A 14,659-nucleotide genomic window follows, 5' to 3' on the forward strand; every position below is an offset into this window, starting at 1 on the left:
GAATATAAAGACTCTTAAGGGCAGGGATTCCATGTGTCTGCTCTCTAGAATAGCCCCTGATGTGACGGGTGTAATAGGCATGCTGAAAACAGCTATTATTACTAAAGTTGCAAGAAGCTAGAGGTGTACCTGTTTTCTAAAGATTTCGATCAGATTTCCTGTTTGGGGGAAAATGATTCTTAAGACCTTTTCCCTCGCAAGCTCTTTGAGAGCTCTAAAATTTATCTTACAATACTCAGAAATATCCTACCTAAACAAGTGAAAGACAGATGAGATATCAAACACTTTGTATTATTAGACTGTAGACTTTTATTAGGACAAGCATTTCTCATAGCTGTGAGCAAAGCGTTAAAAGTCATCAAGCTCACTCACATCTTTTCTCTGCCACGAGGAGGGCCGAAGAGAGAGAGAAAGCCCTTTACACACGTATAGGATCAGCTGGGCAAAGTATTTCAGTGAATGATTCATTGTGGCTATAAATGTTTGCAAATTTTAAGGCACTGGAGGGCAGGAGGGCTTGTGGGGTGGGACAGGGCACAGATAAAGGATGCCCTATCCCCTCTGACAATCTCCCAGCTTGGTTCCCTAGCAGACGTGGCAGGCACCCAGGCACAAGAAGGGCGAACACTGATTATTCATTATTCTCATGCAGACACCAAATGATCCAAAACATTTCACAGCTCTCCCCGCACCATAACTTATTAGAAGATAAATTACATGCTATCAGCTTGCCACTGCACTTCATGCAAATTATACCTCAATAAACCAGACTTTTGTGAATGCCTGTGTGCACTTCAAAAAGCACCTGATGTGAATGAACCACAAAAGAATTGCCCGATTTGTTGGAAGCATTTTTGCTGTGACCTCAAGGGCTGAACATGTGGGGAGAGATTACTTTTTACTTTTGAATACCCAGCGGGCAGGACACTCCGGTGCCCCCGAGGCCGCAGTACCCGTTGGGGATCTTGCTCAGGTACTGCTGGTGGTAATCCTCTGCGTAGTAGAAAGTCTGTCCCTCCCGGATGTCGGTGGTGATCAGGCCAAAGCCGTGCTCTGACAGAACCTGTGGAGGGAAAGGCGCCATCAGGACCCGAAGCGCAGGGATCCTGGGAAGGAGGAGGGCCAGGAGGTGAGGATGGGAGGGGCAGACAACGTGGCTGGGGGTGCACAGTGGTCCTTGGGGCCCGGGCTCGGCCACTTGCCTGCTGGGTTATCCTGGGCAATCATCTGCCTTCATGTGCCCCAGGGCGCTGGGGTCTGAAATCCGGGTTGGGTTTGATTGGGTTTGGTCCTGACTGTAAGATATGCTCTACCCTCTACACCACCTCTGCCCCCGTGGGTGTCGGGAGCCCTGGTTTGGGCCCTGTGGGTCTGTGTGAAGCCACCCTGTTTCCAGGGGAAGCAGCAGGGCCGTGTGGCTCCCCGGCTGCCCTGGGGAGGCTGGGGTCCCTGAGGGGATTCGCGCCTGGCTGCGGTGAGAGGGGATGGCAGGGCAGGAGGGGGCGGGGAGGCTGCAGCAGCACCCAGTGCCGACCCCTCTGCCCCCTCACAGGCTGGACAGAGGACCCCCTCGCCGGCTGTGGCTCTGGGCAGCAGGGACCCTGCCAGGATGCCTGGAGGGCAGGGGCCACCTGGGGTCCGGGCTCTGCCGCTCCAGGCTGGAGCCTCTGGGGAGTGAGGGCAGGGGAGGACGTGGCCTGAGGGCCCGGTCGGTTCCTCACCGCCCTCTGTGGCCCAGTTTAAGGCCTGCTGGCACCTGCCGCCAGGCAAGGAGCACATGTAAACGCCAGTGGGGCAGGAGAGCGGAGCTATCTGGGGCAGGAGCCGGATAAAGAACTAGTCGTTGCTCCCCGTGGATCTTAGCCCGTTTCCTTGCCCTTCCGGATTTCAGCTGTGCCCTATTTCTTTCCTGGTACAGGCTGAGCGCAAGGCAGCAGAGACTCGACCCAGGTTCACTGATGCCATTTTGGACAGGGGTGCGCGGCCGAGCCCCAACTTGTGTTTTCATGATGGAACTGACCAGGCTCTGACCGTCGTTGGTCCATTTAAGATGACGCCCTCAAACTGGCACAGCACAGGGCATCCAATTTAATACTCAGCACGAGTCCCTGATTTTCGCTGAGAACCTTCACCTTCCTCCTAAATGTCCGCCCAGCCCTCAGCCGGAATGAGGTTGACTGCGGACCTGACGCCAGGCAGACCCAGGACGGGTCAAGGAAGGATCCTGACTAAGGCGGGCGGGCTGGACCCCGCAGTTCAGAGGCGGCCAGTTTCCTTACAAGGGTTAGAAAGGAGAACGGCGAGCCATTCTGACTTCAGTTCTGGCAGTTTTGTGTAAACGAGCGATTATCGAGGCTTTACCACATGCCACGCTCTGGGTTAACTTCAGCCTCACGGCAGCCGTCTGAAAAAAGTATTGACGCTATTATTATCGTCCATATTTAAAAGTCTGTGTCCGATACTGCGCCTTGGCCCCTGACATCCTCGGCTCGCCCTGCTATTGCACTGGCTGCAAGCTGGGAAACTGCATTTCCGCCATCCCACCGCCTGCCGCGCCCCGGTTGAGATCCCACCGATGGGAGAAGGGCATGTGACAGCTGGCGGGTAAATCCAAGGAGAAGCTGTTATCGGCCAGGTGCAGCTGTGGGGATGGGCACGAGCACTGGCAGAGAGCAGACCTGGGGCTCTGACCCCTGTGCTGCGGGCAATCGAAGCCATCGCAATGATTTCTAGACACTTCTGTAACTTCTTGGCATCCTGAAACCCAGAGGTGCTGTTCCCTGACCTTCACTCCACCAGCCTTTCAAATGATTCTGGAAGTACCAAATTCCCTTTGTGAAACCCGCCCCGCTTAAAATATCTCCAACACTTTCTGTTTCTGTGACGAACCGCGACGAACGTGGCATTTAGTGCCAGGAATGTTTTCAGGAACCAGAACCTGCGTGAGCACGAGGACCCGGGACTGGTTAACTGTCTGGGCAGACTTTGAGTCGGGAGTGACCTCCCGGCTAGTCCTCTGCGCGGGCCTCCTCCCCACTCGCCGCCCTCCCGCCTGCCCGCATCTGTCTTCCTCACAAATGGCCATCCTCCTGGTACAAACAGGGACGGCCTTCCCGAGGCCCTGCAGGCCGCAGCCGCCATCTCCAGAAGCTTCTTTTCCCCAAGGCAGGGAGGCCGGTGCCAGTGGGCGCTATTACCTTGCTACCCTCCCCCTCTCACGCCAGCTCCGAGCTACCCCTGCCCACGACCACCCCAGGGCAGCATCCTTCCGGGAGCAGCGCGAAGGGAGGTGTGGGGAGGGGGCGTGCAGTACCAGGCTCCACCACAAGATGGCAGGAAAAACCGAGAATAAAAAGCGATGAAAACCCGCAGGAGACAGACCCACACGCTGCCCTCTTGCACCTCCCATTAGGCTGGGACATTCTGGCCACGTCTGCTCTGCGGTGGACGTCGCCCCCGTGCACTGGGCCAGCAGCGTCCAGGCTGAGGCCTCACTTAGCACGGGGCTGTCCTCAACCTCGCCCTGAAACTGGGGAAAGGGGACAAAAGCGCCCAAAAGAAACTAGATGTACAACAGAGGAAGTGGGAAAACCAAAACCCTCTCTTGTCTCTACTTCCCTCCCTCCCAGAGCCCCGGCCCTCTGCTTCCTCACTTGCATCCGGACGGACACACACACACCCCCTAGAGCTGCTGGGCCAGCCGGCTGCTGGCAATAGCTCCTCCTTAAACCCTGATCCCTGGGAGAACCTGCCGGCCATTCCCCCTTCCCTCTTCAGCCTCACTCCCTCCCCGTTCTCTAGCTCTTTCCTTTCCCTCTCTGTGTACTATTTTCTTGGGTCGTGTTGACCCCTACATATTTCCTGAACATTCCATTCCCTTGCACACGACCTCCTTAGAATGTTCCCTCTTCTCTATGGCACGAACTCCTACCCACCTCTCAGGACCCAGGTCAAATGTCCCCACCTGTATAAAACCTTTCCTGATTCATTAGGGCTGAAGTTACTCCATCTTCTAGGCTCCCACGACACTGCCACCCCTTATGGCGCTTGAGACATCGCATCGCAATTATCCACTTCCACTCCCCTCTGGCATTACACGTGCTGGACCGCACGCTCCTTGACAGTATGGACTGTCTTGTTTCTCTACCTCATCTCGGCGCTTAATGTATCAATATAAGAAATGAGCGAACGAGTGTTGGGGATCTCTTGGCGCTCCTCTTAACCTTCGGGTTTCCACCTGGGTCCCTGCTGCTGCCTCAAGCCAAAGCACCTCCTTGGGGACCTGGGAAGGGGCAGCGAGGAGGAGCTTGGGGACCAGGAAGCTGAGTCTATCTGTCACTTTCCTTGTCACAGACTCTCGGCCAGCTTCCCAGGGCGGGCTTACTCTTTAGACCATGCGTTGCAGCGGCCGTGTCCGTGGAGAGAGGGCCAATCATCTTCCACAGAAGGATGGCCTCAGCATCACCTGCAGCTCCTGAAAAAGCCCTTTCACTCTTCGGGGGCGGGGGTGACTGAGGTGATAGGGGTGGTGGGCGATGAAGACCGGGTTATAGATGGTCCCTCTGGCCCCCAAAGTCCAGTGGTCCGTCTGGCCTCATGCCCAAGCTGTGCTGGTGCTGACGGGTGCACCTCAGTCTCCAGACCCTTCTCCTATAGCATCTCCGTACGCCAGGTCCCCAGTCAGTTACTGGGGCTGTCATAAGTAATTTGTGACTGATACCGGCTATGTCGTTGTTTGTAACTTACTTTTCCTTCATGAATTAGGGCAGATGGACGGCTACCCCGATCCTCTCGCATCATTCGCGCTCACCTGCCCACTCTCGTGGGAGGGAAGGGAGTGTCGGGAGAGCTAGAACACGTGTGGCCTCCCCCATCGTCCACGACAGGGACCACACCGATGACAGGCCATTCCTGATTATAGAAATGATGAATCACATCACCCACAGAGGTTCCTGGTATCTTATAAAAAGGAAGCTGTACCCATGAGAGTGGGCTGCCCATAGGAAAATCATGGCAGATAAAGAGTAGAAAGCAGCTGCAGCAAACGCTCTGGCCTCAAGCACAGCCAACCTCTCAGGATGAATCCCTGGGGGACCCCAGGCTAGTGGGCGCTGCCTCCAGACAGGGCTGACGTCGCCCAAGGAGACTCTGTGCTCTTCCTTCAGATTCTCCAGAGCCACCTTTGAAACGGAGTGCAGAGCGTGAGGTCAAAGTGACCCCTCCCTGGACGGCTCAAACCCCCGTCAGATGCCTCCAGGAAACACCCTCTCTCGCTGGTCAACCCCCAGGCTCAACTCATCCTTCGTCACTCCAGGCTCCAGGGCTGTTCACCCACTGCCACTCAGAAAGGCAGTCCTGCACATCCGCTTGCTCTGCTTGTTTCCTCACCAGAACCAGCCCCCGAGGAAGAGCTACTGGGCCTAACTGCCCCCTACACCCAGCCGTCATTTTTCTACCTTCCACTCTTGTTGACGCCAAAACAGTTATCTAGAGCTCCTTGTTTCTTGCATTTTTTATTTTTATTTTTATTTTGCTGATTTTTAAGAAGGAAGTAAGTGGGGTCTAACGTGAAATAACGCACATCAGTGTGACACCTGGTTCAGGATCTCTTGTGGGAGGGGCACCTAGTGGAACTGATCAGATGCTTTTCTCACAGACTCTTACCTCACCCTTTTCTTAGATGCCCCAGGAAGCCTCCTATGCCTTTATTCTCTTATCATTTTCTTCCCGGAAGCAGCTTTTCTATCTGTAAAATGGGCACAATACTTCCCTCAGTGTGCTATGATGAGAGTCCAAGACGGCGCAGAGCATCGTGGCACATTCTGACTACGTGGTAGTCCTGACCTACTTTCCCATCAGTGCCCACCCTGGGGGAAAGGAGCCCACCATCTTGCCCTCCGTAGGCAGGCCTCCATCTCCACCCGCGGGCACGCCCTAATTCTACAGCTGCACAGCCCATCTCTGTGGAGCAGGAAAAAGAGGTGGGGGGTCAATAAGCTGGGGCAGAGCTCCCAGCTCCCAAGCGGTGTCTCCAGCCCCAGCCTGTGGAGGAGGTGGCCAGGCCGTTCCCTTACAGATGTTCTGCCAGCGGGAGTGTCCTGGGCCCAACCCACCCTTCCAGGGCTGCCAGCAGGAAGCCTTTCTTTTAATAAAATTAATGAACACGTGACCTTTCCGCTTACTGCAACCCGCTAACAAGCTCACTGTTAGCGTCGCTGAGATTCTCCAGGTGCCCAGGGATACAAAGCGTATTGCATGGAAACGACAGACTCTGAATGTTGCCTGGAGGCCACAGCAGTGCAGGCCGTGCTGGAGCATCAACAGGTGGGGCGAGAAGTGTATCAAGGCAGAGAAGCAACCTCAATCCCAAGTCCTTGTGTTCGTCCTGAGCTGCAGTGTCTCCAAAGGGCTTCCGCACGCACTGTAGTCCGTGCGAGGCTTTCACTGACTGAAGAGGGGAGAATTATCCTCTAATTTCTCAGCGGAGGACACCAAAGCACAGGCAGAGAGGGGGCTTGTCCAGAGCCACTCATCAATGACAGAACGAGAACCTGTCTCCTGACTATTTCCAGCACTGCTACAAGACCACTGTGGCCAGATGAAGGAGCTACCCTCCCCTTAGAGAGGGACAGGTCACTATTTCAAAGTATCCAAGAGACCTAGACACTTATACTTGGATCATACTCTCCCCACCCTGCTCACATCCCTGGACCTCAAAACATGTGACATATTTCTTGGTCACCTCACTGACTTTCTTTAAAATTGTGGGAAAATACACATAACTTCAAATTCTCCATCTTAACCATTTTCAGGTGTACAGTTCAGTAGTGTTTTGTACATTCACATTGCTGCGTGACTAGTCTCCAGAACTTTTTATCTTGCAAAACTAAAACTCTGTCCCCATTAAATAACAACTCCCCATTCCTCCCTCCCCACCGTCCCTCATACCCACCATTTTACTTTCTGTCTCTGTAAATCTGACTATTTTAGGTACTCATAAATGGAATCCTACAGTGTTTGTCCTTTTGTGACTGGCTTCTTTCACTCAGCATAATGTCCTTGAGGTTTATCCATGTTGTAGCCTGTGTCAGAATTTCCTTCCTTTTCAAGGCTGCATAGTATTCCGTTGTATGTATGCATCACATTTTGTTTACCCCTTCATCCATCAATGGACACTGGGTTGCTTCTCATTGCTTTTTTTTAGCTGTCAAATAACACTGTTTGCTGCAGGACAAGCCCACCCCATGACAGTTACACAGATCCTTCCTGGATTGTTTTTATCAGTTGCCTCCTGTTTTGACATTAATCTCCTCCAAAGAAGTGCAAAAGGAGTTCAACAGTAAAAAGACTTGCTGCAAACATGTGGTTCGGTTATTCTTTATCTTGTCCCACCTCAACTGATGCCACCTATCAATGACTGCATTGTAAAGATGGAGGGCCGATCAGAGAGCTCCTCTAAGGCCCCCTGATAGAGAGCTGGCATTGCCTGCCTCCCATCCACTCAGAGGGATAAATGCCCCCGCCCCCCCCACCACCAAATACTGAATTCCACAAACTTTCCAAGTATCACCTGATTCCAAAAGATGGCAGAAGACCTACTTCAAGTGTCAGGAAAGCAGAGTTTGCATGTTAAATGCTAGGCTCCACATCGATTTTCTGATGGATGTCAGAGGAGGGGCTTGCAGGGCCCTCCAAAGGGGCAGACGCAAGCTTAGGACGCCCTGTCTTTCATTTTCTCATTTCATCACGCTAGGAATCCTGTAGGGGTGGGGGAATAGTTATTCTGACTCCACCCACAAGGAAACTCAAAGAGATTAAGAATCACAAAGAACCGAGCCGGTTTCCCTGTGCCATGCGGCTGCTTCCCACTGGCTATCTACCTTACGTTTGTTAGTATATATATGTCCATGTCTCTCTCTCGCCCTATCGCACCTCACCCTTCCCCCTCCCCATATCCTCAAGTCTGTTCTCCAGTAGGTCTGTGTCTTTATTCCCGTCTTGCCCCTAGGTTCTTCGTGACATTTTTTTTTTTTTTCTTAAATTCCATACATATGTGTTAGCATACAGTATTTGTCTTTCTCTTTCTGACTTACTTCACTCTGTATGACAGACTCTAGGTCCATCCACCTCATTACAAATAGCTCAATTTTGTTTCTTTTTATGGCTGAGTGATATTCCATTGTATATATGTGCCACATCTTCTTTATCCATTCATCCAACGATGGGCACTTAGGTTGTTTCCATCTCCGGGCTATTGTAAATAGGGCTGCAATGAACATTTTGGTACATGACTCCTTCTGAATTCTGGTTTCCTCAGGGTATATACCTAGCAGTGGGATTGCTGGGTCATCAGTGGCTGTCTGGAGGGGTGGGATAGGGAGGGTGGGAGGGAGGGAGACAAAGAGGGAAGAGATATGGGAACATATGTATATGTATAACTGATTCACTCTGTTATAAAGCAGAAACTAACACACCATTGTAAAGCAATTATACCCCAATAAAGATGTTAAAAAAAAAAAAAAAAAGAATCATGCTCAAATTCATGTGCCTGGAGAGTTAGTGGTGGGTCTGGGATAAGAATCCAGACCTGTCTGGCTCTGGATTTCATGCTCCTTCCCACATACATGCTGTCCCTGGAATTTGGAAATACAGGATGGGTGAGACCCCAGGGAGCTGAGTGTGCCCTGTCCTGCCACACACGTGTCTGAGGTATAGAAGGTCAGTATGAACCCACCAGGAACCTTGAGCTGGAATTCTACAGAGTAGGATAGGGATGGGTGAGGGGGTGGCTCTAGAGACACTGGCACGTGTGTGTGTACACACGTGTGTGGGCGAGGATGTATGTACACATTTGCATGTGTGTCCTCACACGTATGTGAATACAAGTGCACATGAGAATGCCAAGTGATATACATTCAACCCCCATGTTAGATGGAGTGACCTATGGACACCTTCTCTTTTTAGAAAATATATCATCATAAAAAAGAAACCCCAATTTATGATAGTGGATCTTAACATCTTGGGGGGGGGGCGGGTCATGGATTCCCTCGAGGATCTGATAAACACTGTGGACATTCTTCTCACATAAACTCACGATCAAATATTTGCTTATAATTTCAAAGTATCCTATGACCCTTTGGAGTCCACCCATGGGCCCCGTATTCAGAACCTTTGGACACAAAAAGTCATCACGGCAACTGCCCATCCCCCCCCCCCCCACCTTCTTAGGGCGCTGGAACGTGCCGGCGGCACGTCCGATGGGCAATGAGCATTTTCACGACAGTTTGAAGGCCCAATGAGAAATGGCTCTGTTGACAATGAGAAAGTCACCAGGAAGGGAGAAGGTACCTGATGAGTTCAAACCTCATCAGATGCATATTTTTTAAAGCCTCACTAAGTCTGATCCAAGCAAACCCCGTCTCCTCCACCCACCAAAAGAAATTAGCCTTACCTTAAGTGTCAGGTTTTTATGTAATTATTTGTAAAGTGTAAGCGTGTTTCATTTTATTTCATGATCATTTCTTAAAGATATTTTAATGGTAAGAACTTAGTGTCCTAGAACTGAAATCCAGTTTATGATACTGAGCCCACAGGAAATTAGGGTTTGGTTTGGCTTTTAACAGATCAACCTGAGACTGCTGCCCCGCAGGCCCACCAGCTCTCCTTTAGAGGAAAAGGCTCCCGGCAGGACCCAAGAGACCCCGATGCTGGCCTGCACTCTGCCCTCTAGTGGCAGCAGGGAGCATATACAGGCACAGCCCCTCCTTGGTTCCTACTTTGCCCTTCTGAACTGAGGGCCCTTCAGTTCGTTCCAGATCTAACTCCATCGAATCCCGTGCTATGTTTCCATCCTGCGCGTGTGCGCGCGCGCGCACACACACACACACACACACACACACACACACACACACACACACACATACACACACCCCACACACACCCGTGCAGGTTTAATAAGCTCAGCCAATGCCGATGCCCAAGTCAGCAGTTTTATTCCACTGGCAGCTTCTGGCTGACCAGATTGCCATCAATCAAAACTTCGGAGAAAGGATATAAAATGACTGGCATGGCTTTTAAATAAAACCACTCGAAAGAAAAAACAGCATCTCTTCTGAGCTGAGCAGAGGCACGTGTGTTGGCAGCTCAGCACCATGCAACTGCGGTGGCGTGGGGAGCAGGTGTGCCACTGCCCACAGGGGTTCAGCTTCAGCCGCAAGGAGGAGGTGGCCAGGCTGCCCGCCTCCTGTACCAGGGAGGACCCTGGGACAACAGGAGCTCGAAGCTCTGGACCCATGGGCACCGCCCCCTGCAACCCCTCAGTGGCCGTCAGCACTTGCAAGGGCGAGCAGGAGATCCTGGGAAAGAGACGTGACACGGACAAGGAGGGTGCTCGATGGGGCTGAAGCTTTTATGAGGCCCAGTCAGAGCTGCACTGACCCTTCCCAGCTCCGTGAAATCATGGGAGGCACAGTAGACAGAGAGGTGACACAATTAGGTCCAATTTGGTCCATTTACCAAACCTGCTTATGCAAATGGTGGCCTCTGGATGGAAGGATTCTGGCTTCTGAGAACAGCTGCAGCATCCTTGTGCTCTGTCCTTCCCCAGACTCTGCAGTTGTGTTGAGCTCTTAATGACTTTCATTATTTATTCCTCTGTGTCCCCCTTGCCTGTGAGGTAAGCCACAAGTGTCTGCTGACTGGCAGAGGTTTTTCTTGGTTTGCAGCACAAAATGACAGAGCTACGAGCCGAGTTCTATCTCTGCAGAGAAGGGGACAGGGAAGGAGTTCGGTGTGGCCAGTAAGGATTCAAAGCTTTCCCCCTGGTCCTCAGAGTGTGGACGATAGACCAGCAGCTTGTTAGAAATGCAAAATCTGGCCCCCTTCCCGGACCTACTGAATCAGGATCTGAGTTTTAAAACCGTCTCCAGGCGATCCATGTGCATGGATTTGAGAAACTGTGCTCTAGCAGACAAGCATGGAAGACTGCGCTCACGGTCACCAACATCCCTTGCCCTCCCTCTTGATGTCAGGTTGCCCGTATCTGATCACCCTCTGCCTCCCTCTGATCACCAGGATGTGAGAGGAAGGGACTGACGTTCTTCCTGGGAAGAAACTGTCCGGCACCAGCATGAGCTTCGTACTTTCCCCTCTGCCACAGCAGCAGCATCGCTCCCAGCTGGCCCTGCTGCGAGGCGGTGACAATCTGCAGCAAGTCCCCGAACGGAATACTTTATTTCCTCTGTTACAGACCCTGGTTTTCCCTGGTTCGGGGTGTGATGCCGAAAGATCCGGGAAGGCAGGCACTGCTCACGCAAGCCAGTCGTGCAACTTCCCCGCAAATAAGTTTTTTTTTAACTCTCCAATTTGACTTAATTAACTAATTTCAGCAATCACGGTGGGGCATTTGCTAGGCGCCATGTACTGTGCTAGACATTAGGGACAGAGAGGTGAATAAGACAATCTCTAAAGCAGGAATAATGATGGGCATGCGAGCAATCACACCCTAAGTGCCTACTATGTACGTAGCAGGTGCTTGTGGGGCCGGACTGAGGAAGAAAAGTTCCCTGTGTTCAAGGAGATTATGGTTTAGGCAGGGAGTCGGGTCACATGATGAGTATGGGATGGCCTGAGAGTGCGGAGTGATGGCTGACATGTGGCAAAATGGGAGCCACGCCCACAGGCTGGGGAGTGCAGAGGCGGGTCTGCTCCAAGTACATGGCGGGAGGGGGTCATGAGGCATATTCAAGGGGTGCTGAAGGGCCTGGATGGGGAGCTGGGGAAAGCTGAAAGGGGCTCAGCTGAACAGCAGGAAGAGATGAAAGCAGATGGGGGGAGAGGCCTTTGGAGGCATCAAGTTTATGGCCTGTTTTTCTGTTTGCTCTCATTTAAGGTAACCAAGCTACACACTTTCTGTGCATCCACTGCCCTGCGATCACAGGGACACGTGGAAACACCCTACAGGATTAGAGGAAGCTCTTGAACCCAGGCAAAGCTGGCCGATGCCTCTCAGTTTCATCTGCTTGGCCGTGGCCACGGCTTTAAGGCAAGCTGAGCCAAGGTGGGGACGATACGACTTAGTTGTCATCCTTCACCTCCCCATACCTTATAAATTCCAAGCACCATTTCCTGGGGGCAAGAGGAACTGGGTCCTTCCTCACTTTCTACTGAGTGCGTTGAAAGGAGGAGCCCCATGTCAGGCTGGGCTGGGTGGCAGCCCTGGCCTGGAAAGGAGGGAGGAGGGAGGCTGAGCTGGGCGCTCCAGCTGCAGGCCAGGGGGAGAGGCGCAGAGCTGTGTGGCTGAATCGTGCCACTGCCCATTTGCTCTGGCTTCTGCAGCGTCTCCTCCAGCCACGAGGTGACCAACATCAATAACGTGTTCAAGGACCGCTGGTTTCCCCTGCCTTTGAGGTCTGCTGGTTTTGAAACGGAATTCAAGTGACTTTTCCTATACAAGTTTTCCTTTCATGGCTTTTAGTTTGACAGGAAATGGATCTCTCTCCCTCTCCCACTCTCCTCTGAATAGATCTCTAAGGGGTTATAATCTGCTTTTTCATATCTGAAATCAATTAACGACAACCTCTGTTTCTGTTATATCCTTAGCGTTTAGTTTACAAAAGAATCCACTTGTCACTTTTCAAGGAAGCCAAGGACACTGGCTGTCACCTTGTGGATGAAATGTAGATTTCTTTAAAAGGAAAGATCCTTCATTCTGAAAGGTTGAATAGAAAAGAACTTAAAGCAAAATGCCAGCTGCTTAAGTTTAGAACATTGAGTTCAGCAAGGCAAAGGAACTTTTCTGAGTACCACCGTCTCTCATTTACATATGAATTTCAGGGATTCAGAGCCACAGGAAAGAATATTTGTCCCAGTGTGAACTGCAGACAGTGCAGCCAACTAGGCTGATTTGCCCAGGACCAGGGGCTTCTCAGGATGCGGGGCTGTCAGTGTTAAAACTAGGAGAGTCTGGGGTCAGTTGGGCTGGCTGGTCACCATAACTGTAAAATGGGTAAACAGTTCCTGTCGATTACACCTCAAGCACTGGGCACCTTGTTTCACCTGTCTGGGTCTGGGCCTCCGTTTCCCCAACTGTAAAACGAGAGGATTAAACTAGGAGGTCACCTTTCTGTTACCCATGTTGTCTCTCTGAGCCATGTGTTCCAGGGCCTTTTCTAAACTGTGCTTCTTTTTTTCAGATAACTATTTTATTGAGATATAGTCCACATACCATAAAGTTCAGCCTTTTGAAGTTGACACCTCAGTGATTTTTAGAATAGTCTCAGAGTTGTGACTATTTTTTTTTTTATCATTTCCACAGCTCAGACTGGACAATTCTGATTCCAATTAACCTAACTTTGTTCTTTCTTCCACCAGCTCAGCACCTTCAGTGATTTTGTTTCTGCTTAAGTTATTGTACCTTTGACTTTCTATTTAGTTATATTTAATTCTGCAATTGCTATTTAGTTCTCTTTTTTAATATAATTTCTCTCTCCTTATTGATATTCTTTATTTGGTGAGCGGTGTTCTCATATTTTCTTTCCTTTCATTCTTTAGTCATGGTTCCCTTCAGTTCTTTGAGTGTATTTACAATAGCTGGTTTAAAGTCTTTGTCTAGTAAGTCTTACTTTCATGTTTCTTTGTTTGTCCCATAATTTCTTCTTGAAAACTGGGCCTCTTAAATAATACAGTGGTAACTGAAAATCAGACTACCCTCCCCCTCGGTTTGTTGCTGTTGCTGCTGTTCATTTGTTCACTGACTTCTCGGACTAGTTCTGTAAAGTGTGTGCTCCCTTCCATGTGTGTCACTGGTATCTCTGCTTGGTCAGCTAATGACTGGGCACACGGTTCCTTACCTGTCGGGAAGCAACAAGACTTCTACCCTTTGGCCCTCTGTGTGTTGGAGCAAACACAGCTTCAATGCTACAGTGGTTTTTAACTCTGCCTTTTCTCTCTCTCTTTACTTGTGCGGGGCATTTTTTGTTTGTTTGTTTTTGGGTTTTTTTGTGGTACGCGGACCTCTCACTGTTGTGGCCTCTCCCGCTGCGGAGCACAGGCTCCGGACGCGCAGGCTCAGCGGCCATGGCTCACGGGCCCAGCTGCTCCGCAGCATGTGGGATCCTCCCGGACCGGGGCACGAACCCGTGTGCCCTGCATCGGCAGGCGGACTCTCAACCACTGCGCCACCAGGGAAGCCCCCCGCCTTTTTTTTTTTTTTTTTGGCTGCATGGCAGGGCTTGTGGGATCTTAGTTCACTGATCAGGGACTGAACCTGGGCCTAGCCATAACCCTAACCCTGACCCTGACCCAGGCCCCCCGGAAGTGAAAGCACCAAGTCCTAACCACTGGACTGCCAGGGAATTCCCCTACCTGTGCAGGGCTTTGAGGTCAGCCAGAGGTGAGAGAGCAGGGCTTTCTCAGGTATATACATACTGCGGTCTGGCCATCCTTTCATCAACTGAAGGACATCTGGGTTGTTTCCAGTTTGGGGCTGTTATGAATAAAGCTGCTCTGAACATTCAGGTATCGGGTTTGCCTGAACTAAGTCTTAATTCTCTTAGGCAAAACCCTAGGAGTGGGACTGCTGGGGCATGTGACAAATGTACAAGGAACTTTATAAGAAAGTTCCGGAGCGTTCTGCATGCCTGCCAGCAACGTTTGAGAG

The 14,659-nt window shown here is 51.2% G+C and overlaps 1 protein-coding gene across 2 annotated transcripts in view; it reads right to left on the bottom strand.

Annotated features, from left to right (window-relative positions):
- Positions 1-301: 301 nt before the first annotated feature.
- MSRA (methionine sulfoxide reductase A) overlaps positions 302-14,659 on the bottom strand; it is a 386,217-nt gene continuing 371,859 nt past the window's right edge. Inside the window, exon 6 of one of the 2 annotated variants that reach the window (XM_007466143.1) lies at positions 302-1,063. In XM_007466143.1, coding sequence (XP_007466205.1) covers positions 899-1,063 — 165 coding nt within the window. In that variant the 3' untranslated portion in view covers positions 302-898. The remainder of the gene's footprint in view (positions 1,064-14,659) is intronic. The other variant, XM_007466144.1, reaches the window with a different exon arrangement.

This window comes from Lipotes vexillifer, unplaced genomic scaffold (genome assembly GCF_000442215.2).
Source record: "Lipotes vexillifer unplaced genomic scaffold, Lipotes_vexillifer_v1.1 scaffold308, whole genome shotgun sequence".
Lineage (NCBI taxonomy): Eukaryota > Metazoa > Chordata > Mammalia > Artiodactyla > Lipotidae > Lipotes > Lipotes vexillifer.